A 22,075-nucleotide genomic window follows, 5' to 3' on the forward strand; every position below is an offset into this window, starting at 1 on the left:
CTGTTTCCGAAGTGTCTTCTCCACTCTTCTGTGCCATAATAGCAGATCAAACTCAGGCACCTGTGAGAAAACCTCCGGACAAACTGTATGTGTCACCTCAGTTTCGAAAGAAGGTACTAGATTTGTTCCATGACAACCTCACAGCGGGCCATCCTGGAGTCCATAAAACTCTCTCAGCCGTCTCCAGGAGATTTTGGTGGCCTGCTCTTAGAAACGATATCAAAGATTATGTTGGGGCATGTCAAATATGTGCCGTTTCTAAAGTTCCTCCTAGGTCACCTCCTGGACTGTTACAACCACTGCCCATACCTAGTGCTCCATGGACCCACTTGGCCATGGATTTCATTGTGGATCTACCCAGTTCTAACGGGTTTAATACAGTCCTTATGGTTATCGATAGGTTCACGAAGATGGCACATTTCATCCCACTTAAAAAATTACCATCTGCCCAAGATCTAGTTCAAATATTCTTGAGAGAGATCTTTCGGTTGCACGGTGTACCCAAAAACATAGTATCTGACAGAGGTACCCAGTTTGTTTCTAGGTTTTGGCGTTCCTTTTGCAAACAATTGGGCGTCGAACTCTCCTTTTCGTCAGCATATCACCCTCAAACAAATGGAGCAGCAGAGAGGGCGAATCAGTCTTTAGAAGCTTATTTACGTTGCTTTATAAATGCCAATCAATCTAACTGGTATGAGCTCTTACCCATGGCTGAGTTCGCCAGAAACAATGCCACTCATGAATCTTCTAATCACAGTCCATTCTTTGTTAATCAGGGTTATCACCCCACTGTTTTACCTTCTGCATTCTCAGACACAGATATCCCCGCTTTGAACACCCGTTTAGAATCGATTCATGATACCTGGGATTCCGTCCATTCAGCTCTGCAAAAAGCCTCATTCCGAGCAAAGGTCCAAGCTGACAAGAAACGGGGCGCTAATCCTGTCTATCTTCCAGGTGACAGGGTGTGGCTCTCCACAAGACATATCAAGCTTAAGGTCCCATCCATGAAATTTGCCCCTCGGTACATTGGTCCCTTTCGAGTTACCCAACGTATTAATCCAGTGACCTATTCCTTGGCACTACCGGCTCATATGAGAATAGCGAATACTTTCCATGTGTCTCTGCTCAAGCCCCTTACTTGCAATCGCTACACCAGGGTATCCACTCCTCCTCCGCCCTTGGTAGTGGGTGATCAAGAAGAATACGAAGTCCATTCTATCATGGACTCCAAATTATCCAGAGGTGTCTTGTCCTATCTCGTTGACTGGAAGGGTTATGGTCCCGAGGAACGTTGTTGGGTTCCTGCTTACCGGGTCCATGCGCCCCGTCTTATCCGGTCATTTCACAACCGCTTTCCTCTTAAGCCGGGTCCTTCCCGCCCGGTGCGCGGTCTTCGAGTGGGGGGTACTGTTGCGGTCACCAGCCCGCCGAGCCTCACGGTCGTGCCCGACCGGGACGACCGCTCCGACTACACGAGCTTACCTGCTCGTCGGCGAGCCGGGAACCGCACACGTAGTTCTTCCGGGCATCGCGCCCAGATCCAAGATGGCGCCGACCGCGTGGTCGCGTCTATTGCTAGCCCCGCCCCCGAGAATTATACCAACGTGTGCGTGACGTCACGACGTCAACGCACACGCACGTTTTGGGGTCAGAGGTCGCCCTCTGACCAATCATAGCCTAGAGAGGGGTATTTAAACCCCTAGCTTTCCCCATTACTTTGCCATGTCGTGGTTTCAGTTTCCTGGTTTCCTGAAAGTGCTGATTCTGTGTTTCTGATTTCCTGGTATCCTGATCCTTGGCGTTTCCCTGGTTATTCTGATCTCTGGTTTCCCTGACTTGGCTTGTTGTATCGGTATTGAGTATTTTCTGGCTTCCTTGACCTCGGCTTTCCCTTTGACCATTCTCTGTCTCTAGCGTATTAGTCCGGCCATTCTAAGGTCCGGTTTACGCTCTATCCTATTATTTTCCTTTTCTTACTTATGTATATGTTTACATAAGTTCTGCGTGCTGGACCACATTACTAGTTGTGACACCTATAGTCTGTGGGCAGGAGGCTGGCAAGCAGGCACCTCCAAGTACAAGTTTCAATGGCATAATTTGCCCATTATACACAGTTGATCATTGTGTATTCACTCTAGGTATGCCTGGGCATCCAAGGTACTTAAGTTTTAAAGCTATAAATCTATACCTAGAGCTATGTACACACACATTTTTATATATTTTCCATGTAGCAACAATCTGCAGTAGGTTATCAGGATAACAAACTTGCAAGCCATAATATGCTATAGCATGTATCATGGGAATAATTTTTTACTCATTTCAATTTGGATACATAAGGAAAGTATTTGTTGTTTTCCTCTGCATTTTTCCTTCTCAGTGAGTTGTATGGATGAAACAGTCTGTAAACAAGTACGATATTCTCTATTTTTGTGTCACGGTCGCATTAAAATCACCTCAGTTTGCATTTGGGCTCTTTCATATTGTCAAATTTGAATTTGAATAGGACTGTTGTAGGCTTCTGTAGTGTCAGAGACAAAGGAGTTCACAGCAACAAACTCTTGGCTCTTATTCAGCTAGACATCGGTTTTACAAGAACAAACAAACAATGAAGCACAAAACAAACTTTCCCCAGCTAAAGAGACTGTGCTAATTTCAGATATAGACTTAACAAGCTTTGGTGTGTTTTTTTTTGTTGCAGAAGAACCATATGTAATTTTGTGTTAGAACAATTGATCATCAGATGTGTTGCCAAACTATCACCAAGAAAATGGCAATAAAGTGTGACACATATTTCATTCCTGTTATTCAAAAGAGACTCATGACACTTACTAATATATTAGAACAAGTCTCCCCATTTTCCCTTTGTACCTCTCTTGGTGAAGAGAAAGCATTACTAAAGAGGAACTGTAATTTCCCCGATTTAGTTATATTACATATACCTATATTTAACAAATGTATTTTTGTGAAGTGTGAAAAATAGGATTACATGTAGAAATCCACATCTCTTTATCCTGCATTGCATGCCTCCATCTTAGCTCTATGGTAATCATTAGTGATGTCCCGAACGGTTCGCTGGTGAATAGTTCCTGGCGAACATAGCTTGTTCGCGTTCGCCAAGGATGGCGAACATATGCGATGTTCGGTCCGCCCCCTATTCGCCATCATTGAGTAAACTTTGACTCTGTATCTCACAGTCATCAGACACATTCCAGCCAATCAGCAGCAGACCCTCCTTCCCAGACCCTCCCACCTCCTAGACAGCATCCAATTTAGATTAATACGGAAGCTGCATTCTTTTTTTTGTGTGTTTGTGTTTATTATACATTATCCTCCACAGCCAGTAACCTGTGTTTATTATACATTATCCCCCATAGCAAGTAACCTGTGTTTATTATACATTATCCCCCCATAGCCAGTAACCTGTGCTTATTATACATTATCCCCCCATAGCAAGTAACCTGTGTTTATTATACATTATCCCCCATAGCCAGTAACCTGTGCTTATTATACATTATCCCCCCATAGCCAGTAACAGGTGTTTATTATACATTATCCTCCCATAGCCAGTAACCTGTGTTTATTATACATTATCCTCCCATAGCCAGTAACCTGTGTTTATTATACATTATCCTCCCATAGCCAGTAACCTGTGTTTATTATACATTATCCTTCCATAGCCAGTAACCTGTGATTATACATTATCCTCCCATAGCCAGTAACCTGTGATTATACATTATCCTCCCATAGCCAGTAACCTGTGTCTATTATACACTATGCCTCCATAGCCAGTACCCTGTGTTTATTATACATTATCCCCCCATAGCCAGTAACCTGTGTTTATTATACATTATCCCCCCATAGCCAGTAACCTTTGGTTATTATACATTATCCCCCCCATAGCCAGTAACCTGTGTTTATTATACATTATCCTCCCATAGCAAGTAACCTGTGTTTATTATACATTATCCTCCCATAGCCAGTAACCTGTGTTTATTATACATTATCCTCCCATAGCCAGTAACCTGTGTTTATTATACATTATCCTCCCATAGCCAGTAACCTGTGTCTATTATACACTATCCCTCCATAGCCAGTACCCTGTGTTTATTATACATTATCCCCCCATAGCCAGTAACCTGTGTTTATTATACATTATCCCCCCATAGCCAGTAACCTGTGGTTATTATACATTATCCCCCCATAGCCAGTAACCTGTGTTTATTATACATTATCCTCCCATAGCTAGTAACCTGTGTTTATTATACATTATCCCCCATAGTCATTTATCGTTGGACCTATGCAGCATGATGTCTTAGGCCAGCCCAGAGAGTGAGTGAGTGAGTGAGTGAATAATATAATATATATGTTCAGAAACATATTAGTAATATATGTCAATCGGATTCATGCAAAGAGGGTGAAAAGGTATTAAAGAAAAACACACTTATTGCATCAAATTTACAAAGCCAAACTTTTAAAAGCTTTCCTCATTTCTTTCTCGGGATGAGGAATATATCGGTTGTAGACTGAGGATTTCCATCTGCCCAATCTTTTAATAATATGCACTGGAGTGTCAGTGTTGAAGGAGACCGAAGCTGCCCCTATTCTAAATTAAAGACCCGAGACATGGATACAACCCAATCTTAGGAGTAGTGTTCTGATGTAGAAGATGAATTTAGCCGTAGTCAGAGGGATTCAGTGAGAGTAGTGGTGAAATGTGTGTGGCATGACTGAGTGTGGGTAAGTAAGAGTCAAGTATTTTAACTGGGCACTAGTTCTAGGTGGGATAAAGTGGTAAAGCGGATGGATGAGTAGTTTGGTTTGTTTTAGAGGTTTGTAGAGAAAGTATATGGTAATCTTGATTTTTAGCGATATCCAATATTTTTAAGGTGGTCTCAAACAAACATAAAATGCTATATAAAATTTGTGGGAATATCGAATAGTCGTGTACAGTAAATCAGAGAGGGATCAGAATATCAAACCATCGATCGGTAACCTGGATGAAGTAGGGGGTCTATCTGTTTTATTAAATACGCAGCACTATACGTTAGGAAAGGTGTGTGATTGGGACAAGTGGTTGTGGCTGTACTTCCCTTATCCTGGGACCGACCTGGCTCCTAGGCTTGAGCTGCGCGTGGCTGGATCACTCCTGCCTCCACACAAGCCGCATGCGGCTTGATCTCCTCTTCTGACTTAGCCGCGTGCACTGACCGCAGTGACGGTCACGTGGCCCGCCTGGCACTAGGAGCACGGCTCGAGTCAAAAGCTCACTCTTAAAGGGGCAGTGGGAGCTAAAAGTTGATTCAGGCTCCCATTGGCCCACATCATTCCAGCACCCACACACACGAACGTTTTGGGGGCGTAGGCATGACGTGGGCCAATCAAATGTTAAAGGATATTTAAACTTCCCTAGCCCTATCCACTTTGTCCTATCGTGGTTTCTGTGTCAGTACCCTTTAGTGCGTTCCTTGATCTATTTTGTTTATTTTGGTATTGACCATGGCTTTGTTCTTGACTCTGAATTTATCTTTAACCCTTTCCTGTCTTGTTTGCCCGTGTGACTGATTACCATCTACCTGACTCTGGCTTGCTCTCGTTTTCGTAGTCTCTCTGTTACCATGACCTCGTCTCGTTTCTGATTATCTCTGTCTGACGTTTAGTCTGGCCATTCTAGGTCCAGGTAATAAGTTATATCCTAGTCTTGTCCCTTGCTATCCTAAACTCTGCGTGTTGGGGTATTACATCATGACATTATGATAGGACCATGGGCCCTGCAGGTTTAGGACAGCAAATGGCCTCCTATGAGGCAAGATTTTAAGAACAGGATCACCGTATGGACCAGATTGCCTAGGCCCATCAGACACTTTTGTCCAGAAATGCTTATTTGGCCCCTGAGACACTGGTATGCATACCATCTCAACCCGTACCTCCCATTCCAGAGGCATCTATCCTGAACCTGATGTTTTAAAGCATGTTATTCCAAACAATTTAGGAATGTTAGGTGATTTATGCCCTTTATGGATTAAAACCAGACTCTGCATCAACTATGTAATTTTCCAATTTTCCATGGGAGTTTTGCCATGGATCCCCCTCCGGCATGCCACAGTCCAGGTGTTAGTCCCCTTGAAACAACTTTTCCATCACTATTGTGGCCAGAAAGAGTCCCTGTGGGTTTTAAAATTTGCCTGCCTGTTGAAGTCTATGGCGGCACGCCCGGTTCGCCCGTTTGCGAACATTTGCGGAAGTTCGCGTTCGCTGTTTGCGAACGGAAAATTTTATGTTCGCGACATAACTAGTAATCATCTATAAGACCTGCAATTTGTATAGAGAAAGCATACACAGAGGAGCAGAAATAAAAATATATATTTCTATTTCTCCTACTCATTAGTTATTTTTGCACTGACTTTGCCTGGGCTGATCCAGATGATAATGTCATTTTCCAGATCTTTAATATACATTTAAAAGAAAATGGAGCATTGGAGGTTAACACGAGTTAGATGTGATTTTCAATGCTTTATTCAAATTTCAGAGAAGTGGCAATTCTACTTTAAGAGCAAAGATTTGTCCTCATAATACACAAGACAGTGATTAGAAGATTAAGGTAACTTACCCAAGAAGAGGGGACTTTGTGTTGCAAGAAATTCTTTATTAAAGGAACACTCCATGCACCATAACCACTACAGCTTGTTGTAGTATTTATAATACCAGGAATGCCCTGGTGCCCCCTATTGTAAGTAGTCGAGATTTTTGAACAGTTTGACTTTTTAGCTGGCATCCATGGGGTGCCACTCCGCTCTTCCATTGTAAAAATTTTGACTACTTAAAATGGGGGGAAAGCAAGTGTCTCCTGGCACAATAACCACCACAGTGGTCTGTAGTGGTTATGGTGCTTGGAGTCTTTCTTTAAGACTAACAGGTTGTAAAAGGCTGCATATGATGTGGTTGAATCTTTTTTTCAACTTACCCTACTACTTAACCAAATACTAGATAAGCAATGTTTTAAACTCATGATAACACATTTTAATTTACATTATTTGGGAAAATCTTCTGTTAGTCACCAATCACTGACTGATGTCACCAGCATCTTCTTGTGCAATGCAAGACAGCCAGCAAAGTAAAATAAATGTGAATATTTAGAAATTAGGATTCTGAATTTCACTAAAAGTTTAGTTCCTTTGTTTTGATAGAAACCAGTGTGCCCCACTCATAGGTTGTGGTACAAGGTTCCGTATGGAAGAGCTGTGTTCTATTGAGAACCTGTAGTTTAGCTTCCATGACAAAAATTCCAGTGTACATGGCATAACGGACACATTGACTTCTCACTACATCTGCAGATGATTTTCAGAGATAATCTCGGGTTGGGGGTGACCTCATTCTTCCCCCTCCCTGGACAATCTGGACAATCTCCCATTCTTTATTTTCCTTACCGCCCCCACTATGTATATTAGGATCTGTATGCTCCCTCTTGGGTTGCACTGTCAAGGGTATAAAGCATGTACCTTGCATTATATGATTATTTGGATGTTATTCTGTTTGCACATGTCATGAGGGAACTTACGAGTCCTTTACATTTAGTTTATGCATGGGTACCTGCGAGTCTCACATAGTATGGAATAGCTTTTTGTGAGATTTTTTTTACATTTTAATAAACATTAACCAAAAAAAAAATGTGAGTGTCAAAGATTATGATGACATTCAGCTGGGCTCAAGAGAATTCCAGTACAGTTCCACTGATAGTGTCACACACACATAACAATACACGAATGATATGGTGATGTTTCTTGTACAGTCATTTACTGCAAGTACATGGCAGCACACAAAATAGTTCTTCTGATGACTTAATTTGGGTATGTATAATCTTTTTTTTATATATATTTTTAGTTTTCAAAATGTGTTCAACCTTTTTGTATTTTTTTCAAATTGGGAACAAAACAGGTTCAGTGTAAGTTATATATTAATATTTGTTACTTTTGTTGCTGAAATATCAACTTTCAATATGTTTGAAAGATATATTACTTGTATAACATAAAGCACTTTGGAGATATACACATAATATCTCTTGGTTATGAGGTTGGCTTAGTGTGCAGCAAAGGATACTGAATGAATGTAAGTGAATGACAATCCCTGGTTGATTTAAAACCCTACTTATTAACATTTTATCGCTATAGAAATAGGAAAAAAAAAAAAAAACACCAAAGGCAAACAACAAATAGAATCTACAAATAACCTCACAGTAGTTAGGCTACTTAGATATACGGTAACACTGTAGTTCAGGGATATTATCTATTTACCCAGAAGACCATGGAAGCAATGGCTTTCATAAAGATTGTTAGAATTGCTACTATGCAGTCAGCCCTAGAGACTGTCACACTGTCAGATGTGTAGACTCTGTGCACCTGATGTAATTTAGACAAACCTTAATGATGTCTTTAACAAAAATATGACTTGACAATAGTGCTCAAGAAAAAACAAACATTCTGATCTCCAAGGAATGTCAGGCAAGTACTGTAAGAGACAGCTGAAGCAGATGATGTATGAGCTCTTTTCAAACTCATCAGCATGACAGCCAAATCTTATTTTTACAAGTTTTTAACCTTTTGTGATATTAGTAAATGACAGGCGTAGCCAGTCACAAAAAAAAAAAAAGCTCTGATGTGCACGTAACCTTAAAAGGTCAATGAAAAAGAGTTTTAAGTAATGATGTTAAGGGTGCATTCAAATTTTCATTACTGAAAGATTCTTGTTGCGTACATGTTCACATCACGATAAATGGCAGGTAAGTGTTTCCTGATAGAGGTTTAACCTATACTGGTAACTAAAGTGCATTTACAATGCCAAGAAAATGCCAATTATGGATGCTCAGTCTAGCATGTACAGGATACGGCAACTTTCACACTGTATAATCTTCGCGTCGAGGAATTTAATTCCAAGCTATCTGAGAAAGTAATGGATAACAGATATGGACTGACTTGTCAACAAGGCATACAAGTGCAAATAACTTTTTGTGCACTGCTATTAAATCTTTTATTTCATTAAAGTAACACAAAATAGGTTGTTCCGAAAACTGCACATTAAATAAATATACTTACCTCTGATTTTAACTTTAGAAAAAACAGTGACATTTAATTATATCATTACAATATGGCTTGGAATCTTTTAGTACTCTACATTTTAAAATTTATAATTCTCAGAATCTTAACATTCTGTTGACGGCCAGTGGATTTATGCACTTAAAACTAAGATCAGCTGTACCAGTTTTCAGCAACCAAAAAAGGGTGCACAAATGGGCCAATCAGTGTACTGCAAATATATAGATAATGTAGGCATGTTCCCACCAGTTTTCCACAAGTGCTCATCTTTTTTCCCATCAATGTTTTTTATTTGATTTATTTTTTGGTGCCATGGGCAGAACTCCAAATCCCAAAGCAATCAAACATGCTTGTTCATTGAACTAGTTTTTTGCTCAGTTGCATTGACTTTTATCGCTTGGGTGATACCTCTTTCTGCCCACTGTTATTTTTCACTTACTGTATTATTTTATTCCAACTATGCTACCTCCCCAATCATGTTACTAAATGGCCTGTTCCTAAATTACTATACTAGAATTTTTATTATTATTTTATTATAGCTACCAACCTGTTGGCCAGCCAGTTCCTGACTTTACTAGTAAGCAGCCTTTCTTCTGTCTATTTTAGTTATACATTTTTGACCATCTCCTTTTGTTGGCTATGTGTTTGTTGCTATCTTTATCCTAAGTAGTTACAGGCCTTCTCATTTCAAGTGACAGTTCTGCCAGTGTTTGTTTTTGTCAGTTAGTTGGTCTGATAATTTCACTGCACTTAGCAAGGAGTGAAGCCAGGAAGACAACAGAGACTATACAGAGGTTTTCAAACACTGCCTGATCCAAGTGTGGCAGACCCTATCCTTGTTACCCGTAACTTTTCCCCAAGAAAGCTTTCAATACCCCTGGTTCATTACCTTACCTTCTCCGAATGTTTACTGCCAAAAACGCCTCTCTCTGGCAGTCATTTGGTTGCAAAACTCCTAAAATGTCTCCAGCACTACTTGACCAGAAAACCCTCTGAATATCAAACACAGCCACTGGACCTTGTGGCTCCTGGTCACCTTGATTCACAGTTTTGCCCCACTTGCTGAAATGTCAGGAGAGCACTATTTGGAGGGAAGGTACTACAAACTAAAGAGAACAATCACACCCTTTTATTTGTCCGCAGGAGCTCTGATATTTCACCAGCAAAAGCAACTTTCACACTGGAACTCTTTTGTGTGCAGCCGGTCAAAACATTACCCCAGTAGCGATTTGTTATCTCTCTATGTTATTTTGCCAACATGGGCACTTGGATTACAGCTATCGAGGGATGTATAATGTGTGGGATTCTTGTCTTTCTTCGTTATGTTGGGGTATTTTTGTATGGGGCACTCTGTATCCGAGAGATAATTAGTTAAGCGAGCAACAACTCAATTATCTCCAGGACACAGAGACCCCTGGATGGGCACTGTATGTGTTGAATACTGGGGATCTGTGCATAAAAGGCTGCATTCGGCTCAACAAAATCAGTTGTACTCCCAGAACTGTGTGTTGTCTAGTTACTGGGGGAATAGAGCTATTCACTATAGAGTGCTTCTTCCAGCTTGGAGGATATTCGGCGGAGATACCTAGTCCAAATATTGAAGCTCCGCTACACCATGGTGCATGGCTGAAGGACCCTCTCATATGCTAAAGGTACATCTGTACCCAACACAAAATATGATTTCCTTTCAAGTACATTGTGCAAGAGTGTCACTACCCTCCTATATATTACAAAAAGATTCCAACATTCCTCTGATCCTTGTAAATTGTAATGTGTTAATTGATAATATGTGAATATCTCATTGTTGATACGACAGATATGTAAAGCTAGAAACAGGACACATGATTTAATATGCCAAGTAACTTTCAGTGCACACCACAAGAAAATTAATTAAGCAGCTCTACTGAGTGTTTCTTATATGCTGAAGGATTTGAAAAACACATTTCATTAGGTTACCATTTTCTCAGATGCAGTTAAAATAAATATTAACATTTTTTACAAATGTATTTCTTTAGATAGTCAAGTAGCATAATACAGATGGTATAAAGAAAATAAATCATTTTTTTTTTAAATACCAATAACTAAATTATTCCACTGTTTACTAATACCAATGTGCACCGAAAGATTAGTCTAAATACTATTTGAATATTTCTTCTCTTTTTTCGAACTTTAATTTTCATACATTTACCTACTTTTCCATCGAATCACACTGAGATAATTTCCTTGCTCATTTATCACAATGCAGCACTACTACAACTAGAAATTTTAGTTTTTTTTCCTTTCATATTTTTATGGTTTTTATCCTGTTGGGCTGTGGATTGCGTTAATCTGATAGAATTAGATGTAAGAATCCAAATAAATATAGGTGTATTTTATTTTACAACGTGATGCATTCAATTCATATTAGTTCTGCCAGGTTCCATAAATTATGTTATGTATCTAAACTATATTGCTAGTTTATCAAGCAGTGATATTACAATGACTGCTATCAGAATGCTACTTTAAAAACCTGAAGAGTGGCAGCTGGTGAAGTTTAAAGATGGTGGGGTGCTGTACTTTACTCCTGAAATTCAACTCTGCCAGCTGAAATAACTCCACATATTTAAAACCTAACCTAATGAGATAGATATTATACCGTGTACAACACCATAAACTTATAGAAACAGGTATTTGAGAAACAACTGCTTTAAAAAGATGTGATTCCAATTCATGATGATGTTACCTAATGCAGTCATAGCAAATAAGAGAATATACAGGCCTGTCTTTTAGGGAGTCCAAGATCTGGCAGCCAAATGCAATGCCAATAAATGGATGACCTCAGAGATCCTGTTAGGAGACTTAAGCATGTCTGAGGGTTTTTTTACACAGAAAAGGTGATGCTTTTTCAAAAACTACCCAAAACCTTGACTTGATTAGAACCTCAGCCTCTCAGCTACATCATGAAAGACACAACTTTTTTTTTTACTTGCAGTTATCAGTAGTCTGTCCTTAAAGGGATCCTATAGTGCCAGGAAAACAAAGCCGTTTTGTCACCCCCACCCGCCCCCATCCTACATCCTGAAGGAGTTAAAACCCCTTCAGCCACTTACCGCCCATGCTCCTCTGATGTTGTCGGGAGGTAGACCTAATGTACCTGTGCGGAAATGGCCGTGTGCACATTAGACCTCCTCATAGGAAAGCATTATTCGATGCTTTCCTATGGGGAAAATCTGACGCTGGAGGTCAGTGAGGACGTCCAGCGTCAGATAATGGACCAAAAGTCTGTTTGGATTCCAAAAGCCCTCTACTGGCTGCAGTGGCGTACACACAATCCATGGGGCCCTGGTGCGAAACTGATCCATGGAATTAGTTGTACCCCTAACAGCATTGGCCACTTGATGGGCCCCTTGAACGGCGACCCCTGCGACCGCGGTATGTACACCACTGAGTAGCTGTCTGATAGGCAGCCACTGAGGGCAGACTTAGAGCTGCAATGTAAACAATGTTTTATATTGCAGCACTAAGTGCAAAAGGGTCACAGCACCCATACCACTGCAATGAGTTGAAGTGGTCTGGGTGCCTACAGTGTCCCTTTAACCTGGCAATTATTTTTGTTCTTTTGTTGGTGATAGTTTTTTTTTTTTTCTGCTGCTGCAGCTGCAAAATCTTAGGGAATGTTGTCCCAACTGTCCCTATGGATCAGTTACCACTCAATATAGAATTGTGCAAATCACAATGTTCAAATGCATGAATATGTGTATTAATAAGGTAAATGTGTTTAAAGGTAAGGCAACACCAATGTTTATAGCAGTAAGAACAGTCATTATTTATCATGTAAGAATTCTTACATTTAGATTCATCTGTATGAAATAGAAATTTTACATTTAAGTTTTATTTTGCTTGGCAAATTGTGTGCCATTCTTCATATTGCATAGCTTATCTGGGTAAGATTTTGGGATTAAATCTATTTAAATGCAATGGCTAAAGAACACCTGAGTATACTTTCAGTTAAATCCATAGATGGTTTTCCACCATGTAATAATGCATTAAGTTTGCTTTTTATAGTTCAAGATTTTTGAATGCATTGACCTCTCATTACTGCCTTGCGGACATTCCATAACTTGCATGCACAGACACCCTGGGAGTCGTTAAGTGCAATATAATGAGTGAATGCTATAATAAGTGAGTACATTATAGAGGTAACCGAGAGAATGATATAATTGAGTCTCCATGAACCCTGGCCGTAATTGTTAAAAACATTCTAATAAGGTATTTGGAACCAGGACATAGTCATACCATTATATGGAACTATAGCCAACAGTTTCTAAAAGCAAATTTTAGCTACCAACACCATTTAATTCCAATGTAAAAACTCTAGATTTGTAAATAAAAAGTAGACTTTCTCCGGGACTTGGTAAATTGTTCTTGTATCTGAAAATCAAGGCCTTTATACATTGGGTGTTTTTTTTGTTATTGTTTTAGACATATGCACAGGGAGATAACTCAGCTCAGCCAAACCATATTTCACAAAAAAATATTTTTTGGGGGGATGCACAAATTTCATCCAAATGACTGTTCTGCGATGCAGAAATGTAGTACCGAAAACCTGATTTGGGACTGAATGTAAAAAATCAAAAAGATGTGAAAATGAAGCAATTAGTGTACTATAAAATATATACATATTATAAATATTAGGCTTTTTCCCACCATTTGGTTCACAGGTCAAGTGAGAGAAAGTAAGCAAAAGAGGGAAAAACAGGAGTAAAAAAAAAAAAAAAAATCTAAATTTACTTAAATATTTACTTAATATATAAATATGTATTTTTTCTCCCTTTTTTCTCAGGTTAAACCACTACAGCTTAATATCGTGGTTCTGGTGTCTAAAGCCTGTCTCTGCAGTCTTTTCAATGTAAACACTACCTTTTCTCCTAGTAACAACTCTAATGGCAGTCACTTAGACAGCCACTAGAGGTGCTACAGTGTGCAGCACTGGCTGTGCATGGAGACGCAAGAACGTTCCCCATAGAAATGTATAGATTCAATGCATTTCTATGAGAAGATGCTGATTGGTGCAGCGCGGATATGAACAAAGTCCTCCTAATGCTGTCCTATGGGAATGCATTGGATTGTCTGCGATAATTGATGATCTCAGCCAGGCGCGGTGAGCCACAGCAAAACTGGCACAGAGTGGGAGAAAAGGTTGAGGGGGGCAGGTAACCTAAATAGCCACCTTAGGACAATAATGTCAGGAATACATGTTTGTAGTCCTGACACAATAGTCTTCTTTAAGGATATTCTCTTAGTATTCTTCTTCATAATGACTGATGGTTATGGACATGCTGCTTACCAAAAGACCCTGAATCAGTCCCAAAATGACTCAAATTGACCCAATGCCCCATTACCACCTCTTCCATACATTTCCTAAATATGTTCTTCCATATTTTATTTTATAATAGGAAAAAAAGTCTACTAATTATTTTCAGGATATTACCTTTAAAACAGAAAAAGAAAATTAACCAACAAACATGCCTTTAGTAGTAGCAAAGAAACCAGACTACACTATCAACAACTGTTCATACCCATGCAATAAAAGATCAAGAAATATAGCTTACTAAACACATTTATCAAGTATTCCATATGGTTCACTAGTTTTATATGAGGCATTATATTTTTCCCTTAAGCCAAGATGTGTTTATTTTCAAGCTTGGTAGTCATCACTCACAGTACGAAATTAATTAGCTGTAGATCATACCATAGATTTAACATTGTTATTCACTCTACCTTGTTTTGTTTTTACGCGTCAATAATAGAATTTTGGATGTATGAAAACATGCGGCTTTGTCAAAAAAACAAACAAAAAAAAAACAGGATTGCTTTGGAATTTTTCATCAATCAAAATTTTTTTTTTCCTCTATTGCTCTTCATTTCTGATAACCTATTTGAACTAAAGCGTTCTTTGAATTATTAAGAGCTTTTCTAAAGCATCTTCTCATTTCACATTTGTATTGTTAATAATTGATAGAGTGACAAGACGAGAACACATTGTAAAGTTGTAATTTTTGTTCCTATGTAGAATAACATGGAAAGGTCCTTTGAAGTTGACACAATCTGCATTATATCACTAGAGAGAGAAGAAGATATATCTGGTATGCTTAAAAATTTTAACATCTTGGAAATATCATAATGCCTTTTAACTGAAATATTAAAATGGATCTCACATTTTTCTACTGTTTTCAGCAACACGCAATATTTTCTCAGTGTTACTAGGAGATCAATAAACTCTTTCAAAGCCAGAGGGGGAAAGAAACTTTCAGAAGAGTCTTGTTAATATTTTCTTTTTTTTTTATAATATTGCTCTATAGAACAATAGAACAAAGAAAATATTTCCAAATGTTCAGCACTGTACTGCAAGCAAGGTAATCGGGATAAAAATAAGATAATTTTATTAATAATATTTGGGTTGAAATAAGATAGGACTACAATCTTAAAATGACAGATGGTAACATAATCCGTTCATATCATAAACCCACACATCTGTTGATTATGGCGTTACTTTGTTGTCTCTCCAAGCCACATCTGTGTCTGCCTCATGGCGTCCAGAATGTTCGGAAAAAAGGATTATTATAGTTGTATGCATTAACTGCTACTATATTTAACACAAGCTAATTTAAAAGTCAAGAAGTAATGGTATTGAAGACAAAAAAACAACAACAACAAAACTGTGGATGAAAGGTAGAACACGGTTTAGGTCCCTTACTAAAGGCACATGTTTCTATAGCCTACTGGTACACCATTGCTGTGTTGTTCTGCAATGTAGTTAAAAGAGGATACAGCCAGCCTTTGGATTCAACAAGTTGTAGATGAAAGGCGCATCTTCTCATATTTACATCTCTGGTTACTAAGCAGACTGGTTGTCCATCTCCTAGAGATTGCAGAGGCTACAATGTGGGTTCTACAACAGGCAGTAACTATGCCTGCTACATTAAAGGATACCTGTAGTCACTTTTTTCCTTATTATCTTTTTTATTATGATCGAGCATAAGATGTAATTTATACATTGTGCTAGCAATTTTCCTTGCAAACGTATAGATTGGAAGAAAATCCTATTTAAAAATAGTTTTTTTTTTTTTCCTCCAGCACTCAGTCAAGTCCTTGGCAGACACGCAATGCACTTACTGACAAGGGAGCGCAAAAAAGCCTGCCATGGGAGGTCCTTCTGCTCTCCCAATCATAGCAAATGCAGCGCGTGCACTGTGGAAACTGCCTAGCTGGCGCTTCTATCTATAGCTATGAAATACAGGAACAGAGTCACATGAAGTCATTCCAATGAGATGTGACATGTTCGCATCACTGAGCAAGATTGGCCACCATAGGGAAGCGTCCTCAAACAGGGTTAATCAAAGAAGACCAGAGCCAAAGCTGAGGACGATTGTGTTTTGAGGAGTTGTAAATGGTATCTGCAAAGTGTCACAGCTCTGAGAGATCGAATCGGTATGGCCGCGCCTGATCAGTGTGGTCACGACGATATTTAAGCCGCAAATGAATCCAAAGTCAGTGCAGCCGCATTTGAGCATGGCAGTCGTGCTGAGCAGGGAGAAGGTTATTCACCTGGATTGCGGCGGATTGCCCCCCGATCCTTCAGTAAGACGGGTCCTGGCTGGTGCAGCGTTTTAAGGGCCGCTGGCCGCTTCAGTCCTGTTCTTCATAGTAAATCAAACAGTTCCCACACTCTGTCAACGCACACGCACATTTTGGGTCAAAGGCCACATACAGACCAATCACAGCACTGAGAGGCGTATTTAAACTCTGTAATGTATTTTCTCAGTGCCCTGTCGTGGATTCCACTTGTTGGTTGTCAGAGAGTGCATTCTTGGATATATTTTCTGTTTTTTGACATTGGCTTGTATTTTGACTTTACCTACTTCTGGTATTCTGACGTTTGCCTAATATTTTTGCATTGTCTTATTCTGTATCCCTGACCTCGGCTTGTTTATTGATCTTTCTCTTTAACGTTAAAGGAACACTATAGGGTCAAGAACACAAACATGTATTCCTAACCCTATAGTGCAAAACCCACCATTAAGGTGGCTTGCCCCCACCCCCCTTATTCCCCTTATCCCCCTTAATAGCATGAAAAACTCACCTTATTTCCAGCGCTGTGTGGGTCAGCTGGCAATGGCCCTGCCCCCTTGGTGACATCATCAGAATTGCCTATTTTTAGCCAATCCAGTCCAATAATTTATTTTATTTATGTGTATATTTTGAGTCCAGCTTGGATGTTCACATGGTATGACCAAATCTGAATGTTAATTTGCTGAGATTTTATGCAGTCTAGTAATATTTAGATTTTTTTTATTTCTCTGTGTGCAATGCTCCCTTGAGTCTAGTGTTTCCCAAACCAGCCCTCAAGACCCACCAACAGTCCAGGTTTTGTCAGTATCTTCATTGGAATAGAGCAGGGAAATACATATATCCTGGATTGTTGATGGGCCATGTGGACTGGTTTGGGAACCACTGCCCTACTCTATATTTTGCAAGAGAGATAGATCTATCAGGCACTTGAGAAAGTAGGGGAAGGACAGCAACACTACAGATTAATAATGGGAGTTAGGTGACCAAGAATAAAGAAGCTGGAGGACAGGAGACAAATCTGTGTGGTAAAATATCAATAGATATTACTAGAATTACAGCATTGAAAAATACATAGTATGTGGTGAAACCAGTTGAATGTCGAATGTAAGCTATGCCACTGGTTCAGGGTTGGTTCACTGTGGTCTCAGTTAGAGAATGGTACCACTGCCTTTACATTCATGCCTATGTTCCTCCATATTGAGAAATACCTGACAGTGGAATATTTTATAAAACTATATACAGGTCAATGGAATAGAATAAATATTCTCATATAAACACAAGCTATTTATGTCTCTTCGTTTCGTTGAACTGATTAAAAAATAGTACAGACTTTTTTTTAGAGAAAATGAGTGTCACAACCCCAGGTATTTTTCATTAAAAAGTAATAAAACATATGAAATATCACAATTTATAAAAGTAAAATTTCAAGTTACTTTCAAGACATATTTCACCATTTTGATCTGTCTGTCAATCAATAAATCAATCACTGGGATTTGTGTCCAAAATGTTTCACCTTGAGATATTTTTAATCAGCACCTATATTGCTTAGAATAATGTAGACTCTGAAAGTCATTCCATTAAGTGCAAACAAAAAAAGCCCATATAGCGTACCATTTGCATTGTTTACACAATGTTGTTACAATTGTGTTATAATTAAAGTCTCTATAAAGGCATTTGCGTTTATGTTCCATATGTCCAATCCTAAACATATATGTAGAAAAGGAACTTTAGCTAGTTAATTAAGAACAAGATAGCATGGATATTTCTGAGTCAGTTTCATCAAACCAACTGCTCATTTTATTTCACGTATGACAGGACCACAAACTTGGATTGAGTGACAGAAAACCATTATGCAATACATCTGTTGTTCTCTAATAATTCTTTTTTTTCCTCTTCTATTGTTTCAAACATCTCAGCTAAGTGTGGGCTGCTTTTTAGCAACCCACTCATTCCCATTTTTGAAACTTGAAAAAAAAATCCTAATTCCTTAAAAACGAGAATCAAATCTGCTTTTGTACCTGCCTGTCATAAAAATAAAAAGTATTTGCTACTTAATTTCTTTTGAAAATACTTTGCTTTGTCCCAGTCATTATTGAGTGAATGTACCAAATATATTATTGGAAAATTCTTTGCCCTCTACATTGAGACCATGACTTTGAACATTTAAATAGTTCAATGTTTTCATGTGAAAACCTGTTCCTCTCTTAAGCTGGCCATGTTAATACCTCGCATAAATGTATCACTGCACCTTTGGAATATCTTAATTGCACTTCCTAGATTGTGTCCTCTCTGGGTTATGACAACACAATGGCAAGACTCTTCACGGGAAAAAGTAAAGACCACATAGGATTTAAAGAAAATTAATTGAGTGATGGCAAAACACAAAGATGCATTCAAGCTCCTGACAATGGTCCCTCGAACATCTTCCTCTAGGTGTCAATCCTACTGACATATTGTTATCCTGAACATCTGGTTCAGGCATTATCAAACCACCTGCTTTAACCCCTTAAGGACACGTGACATGTGTGACATGTCATGATTCCCTTTTATTCCAGAAGTTTGGTCCTTAAGGGGTTAAAGACCTTCAAAAGAGCACTAAAATCATTGCTCTATGCCCACACTTAAAATAACAGCCTGGGTGTTTATGTCCTTAACCACTTATTTTATGTAGATTAATATTTTGTTACTCGAAGCTACCCATGCATTTTATCCTTCTGCCTATTGCCACGTTACACTTTATCATCTACAAAATGTCTTGTATGTAAAAACAGGGCGTTTTCTGTTTATGTGCAGTATATATGTGACATGCGTTTAATCATACAATATGTTTAAAATGTAACCATGTACCTGTACAATATAAAAAGTTAGAGATTTCAGTGTAACTGTGTTATAGATAAATAGATGTGTGCAAGTATTAAGTCATAATTGGGATCTAAAGCATTTAATAAATCAGGTTATACAAAAAACTATTAGTCATTCTCAGCATTAACTTCACACATGTAAAAACATATACCAAGTTAAATTAAAAGGCAAAGTATAATTACATGAAAGGAAAACTATACTATTTTGGTAAAAACAAAAAGAAAATAGTTACAAACCTGTCCGATTATATCTGCGACTTTGGGGACAGTTTTTCCTTTTTGGTGGCGGATTGTAGGCGGACTTTGACCATCCCAATCATTTAGCTCTTCGATGCTCTTTAGATATAGGAGAGCTTTTAGTCCAGTGCAGTAGTCATCAATCAAAGTGAAATCTTGGTTTTGCACTGCACTACATACCTAAAAAATGAAGAAAAAGTGAAATATGAAAATATTGATTTTTGAATATTTCCTTTAATAGAAAATTGTCTATACACATCACCTGCTCCAAATAATATCTTGTATTTGGCAAATACTAACATTAAACATTTCATTTAATCATCTATGTTATTCAGATACTTGGATTAAAAAAGTTGCACATTATTTAACAATGTTCAATGTTTAACTTATTTCCACTGTCCAATGCAGACAGCCCAGAGTTACTCACCCCAGTAAATGGCATTGCTTCTGGGTGAGGTATGAAGTGGAAGCAAGAAAAGAAAAACATTTGTATTGTATGTATTGGGGCTGATGTGTAAGCAAGTTGAATTGTTAGTGTAGGACTCACCTAAGAGGTCTGTCATTATGCGACAGGTGAGTTTACCCTTTAATAGCCATTGGAGTGAAACTAAAAACCTCCAGTTATTTAAATGTTCATAGGGATCTGGGATAGTGTGCAAGTAACTTTTTCTTCGGTTTTTATTGTACGTATTGTGGCTGATGTGTACAAGAGTCATTGCTGCCGCCCAGGGGTAGTGCGAGTTTCAGCGCATGACTTCAATTTATATACAAAAATAATTTAAGGCCTATATTCTATAATAACTTGTTGGGGAATATAGGACTTACTCAGGGCCAAATTAACATAGGGGCCGATGGAGCTGCAGCTCCAGGCCCATTGATTTAAAAAAAAAAAAAATGTTTATTTTTTTTAAACAACACTACTCTTGAGGCTGCATAGCCGGTGCCTGAAATGTCAGTATAAACAGAGATTACTATGCAATACCAGTGCTGGCCAGTAGAGACAAGTAGGGGTTGAGTGTCTGGAGAGACGCAAGGATAGGAAGTTACAGCATCTTCCTCCCTGCCTCTCTTTACTCAATGATCCACAGGGGAGCAGCTCTGCACAGAGAGTCCAGACAGCAGCTCCGAGCCTGAGACAGCCTACAGCTCAGGTAAGTGAGTAATGGGGGGAAGGCTGCAGGGAGACATAGGGACTCTGTCACTGGGAGACACTAGGGGACACTGAGATACACTGGGGGACACTAAGACACGAGGACACTCAAACACTAGGGGACAATGGGTGACATAGGGACACTTGGAGACATAGAGACACTTGTCTCACAGTGTCCCCTAGTGTTTCAGTGTTCCCATGGGGACACAGACACTAGGGGACACTGAAACACTAGGGGACAATGGGTGACATAGGGACACTTGGGGACACTGAGACACTAGGGGGTACTGGGAGACCTGGGGACACTGGGAGACCTGGGGACACTGGGAGACCTGGGGACACTGCGAGACCTGGGGACACTGCGAGACCTGGGGACACTGCGAGACATTGGGACACTGTGAGACATGGGGACTCTGTGAGTCTAGGGGATACTAGAAGGCATAGGGACACTGGGAGACATAGGGGCACTTGTGGGACTCTGGGAGACCTGGGGACACAGACACTAGGGGAAACTGTGAGACATGGGGATGGTGAGAGACTTGGGGACACAGACATTGGGACACTGGGAGACATGGGAACACTGAGACACTGGGGGACATGGGGACCCTGAGATGCAAAGGACAGAGTGGCCCCTTGTCTCCCAGTGGCACCTAGTCTCTGTGTCCCCATGTCTCCCAACCAGTGCCCCTAGTGTCTCAGTGTTCCCATGTCTCCCAGTGTCCATGGCGTATCTCAGTGTCCCTAGTCTCCCAGAGTCCCCAAGTCTCTCAGTGTCCCAAGTGTCTTAATGTCCCCAAGTGTCTGTCTCCCCAGGTCACCAAGTGTCTCAGTGTCCCCAGATCTCCCAGTATCCCCTGGTGTCTCAGTGTCCGCATGTCTCACAGTGTCCCAATGTCTCTAAGTGTTCCCTAGTGTCCTAGTAACATGGGGACACTGGGAGACAAAAGGACACAGACACTAAGGGACACTGGGAGACACAGGGACACAGACACTAAGGGACACTGGGAGACATGGGGACACAGACACTAGGGGACACAGAGACATGGGGACACAGGGAGACATGGGGACACTGGAGGACTTTGAGACCTGGGAGACATGGGGCACTCTCAGTGTCTCCATGTCTCCCA

General features: G+C 39.7%; 1 protein-coding gene across 2 annotated transcripts in view; it reads right to left on the reverse strand.

Moving 5' to 3' along the window:
- Window positions 1–22,075, reverse strand: part of DPYD (dihydropyrimidine dehydrogenase) — a 968,764-nt gene that overhangs the window by 110,823 nt on the left and 835,866 nt on the right. For both annotated transcript variants that reach the window (XM_063428340.1, XM_063428339.1), the window contains one exon: window positions 19,799–19,978. In XM_063428340.1, the coding sequence (XP_063284410.1) occupies window positions 19,799–19,978 (180 nt within the window). The remainder of the gene's footprint in view (window positions 1–19,798; window positions 19,979–22,075) is intronic.

The sequence above is a fragment of the Pelobates fuscus genome, chromosome 7 (genome assembly GCF_036172605.1).
Source record: "Pelobates fuscus isolate aPelFus1 chromosome 7, aPelFus1.pri, whole genome shotgun sequence".
Classification (NCBI taxonomy): Eukaryota; Metazoa; Chordata; class Amphibia; order Anura; family Pelobatidae; genus Pelobates; species Pelobates fuscus.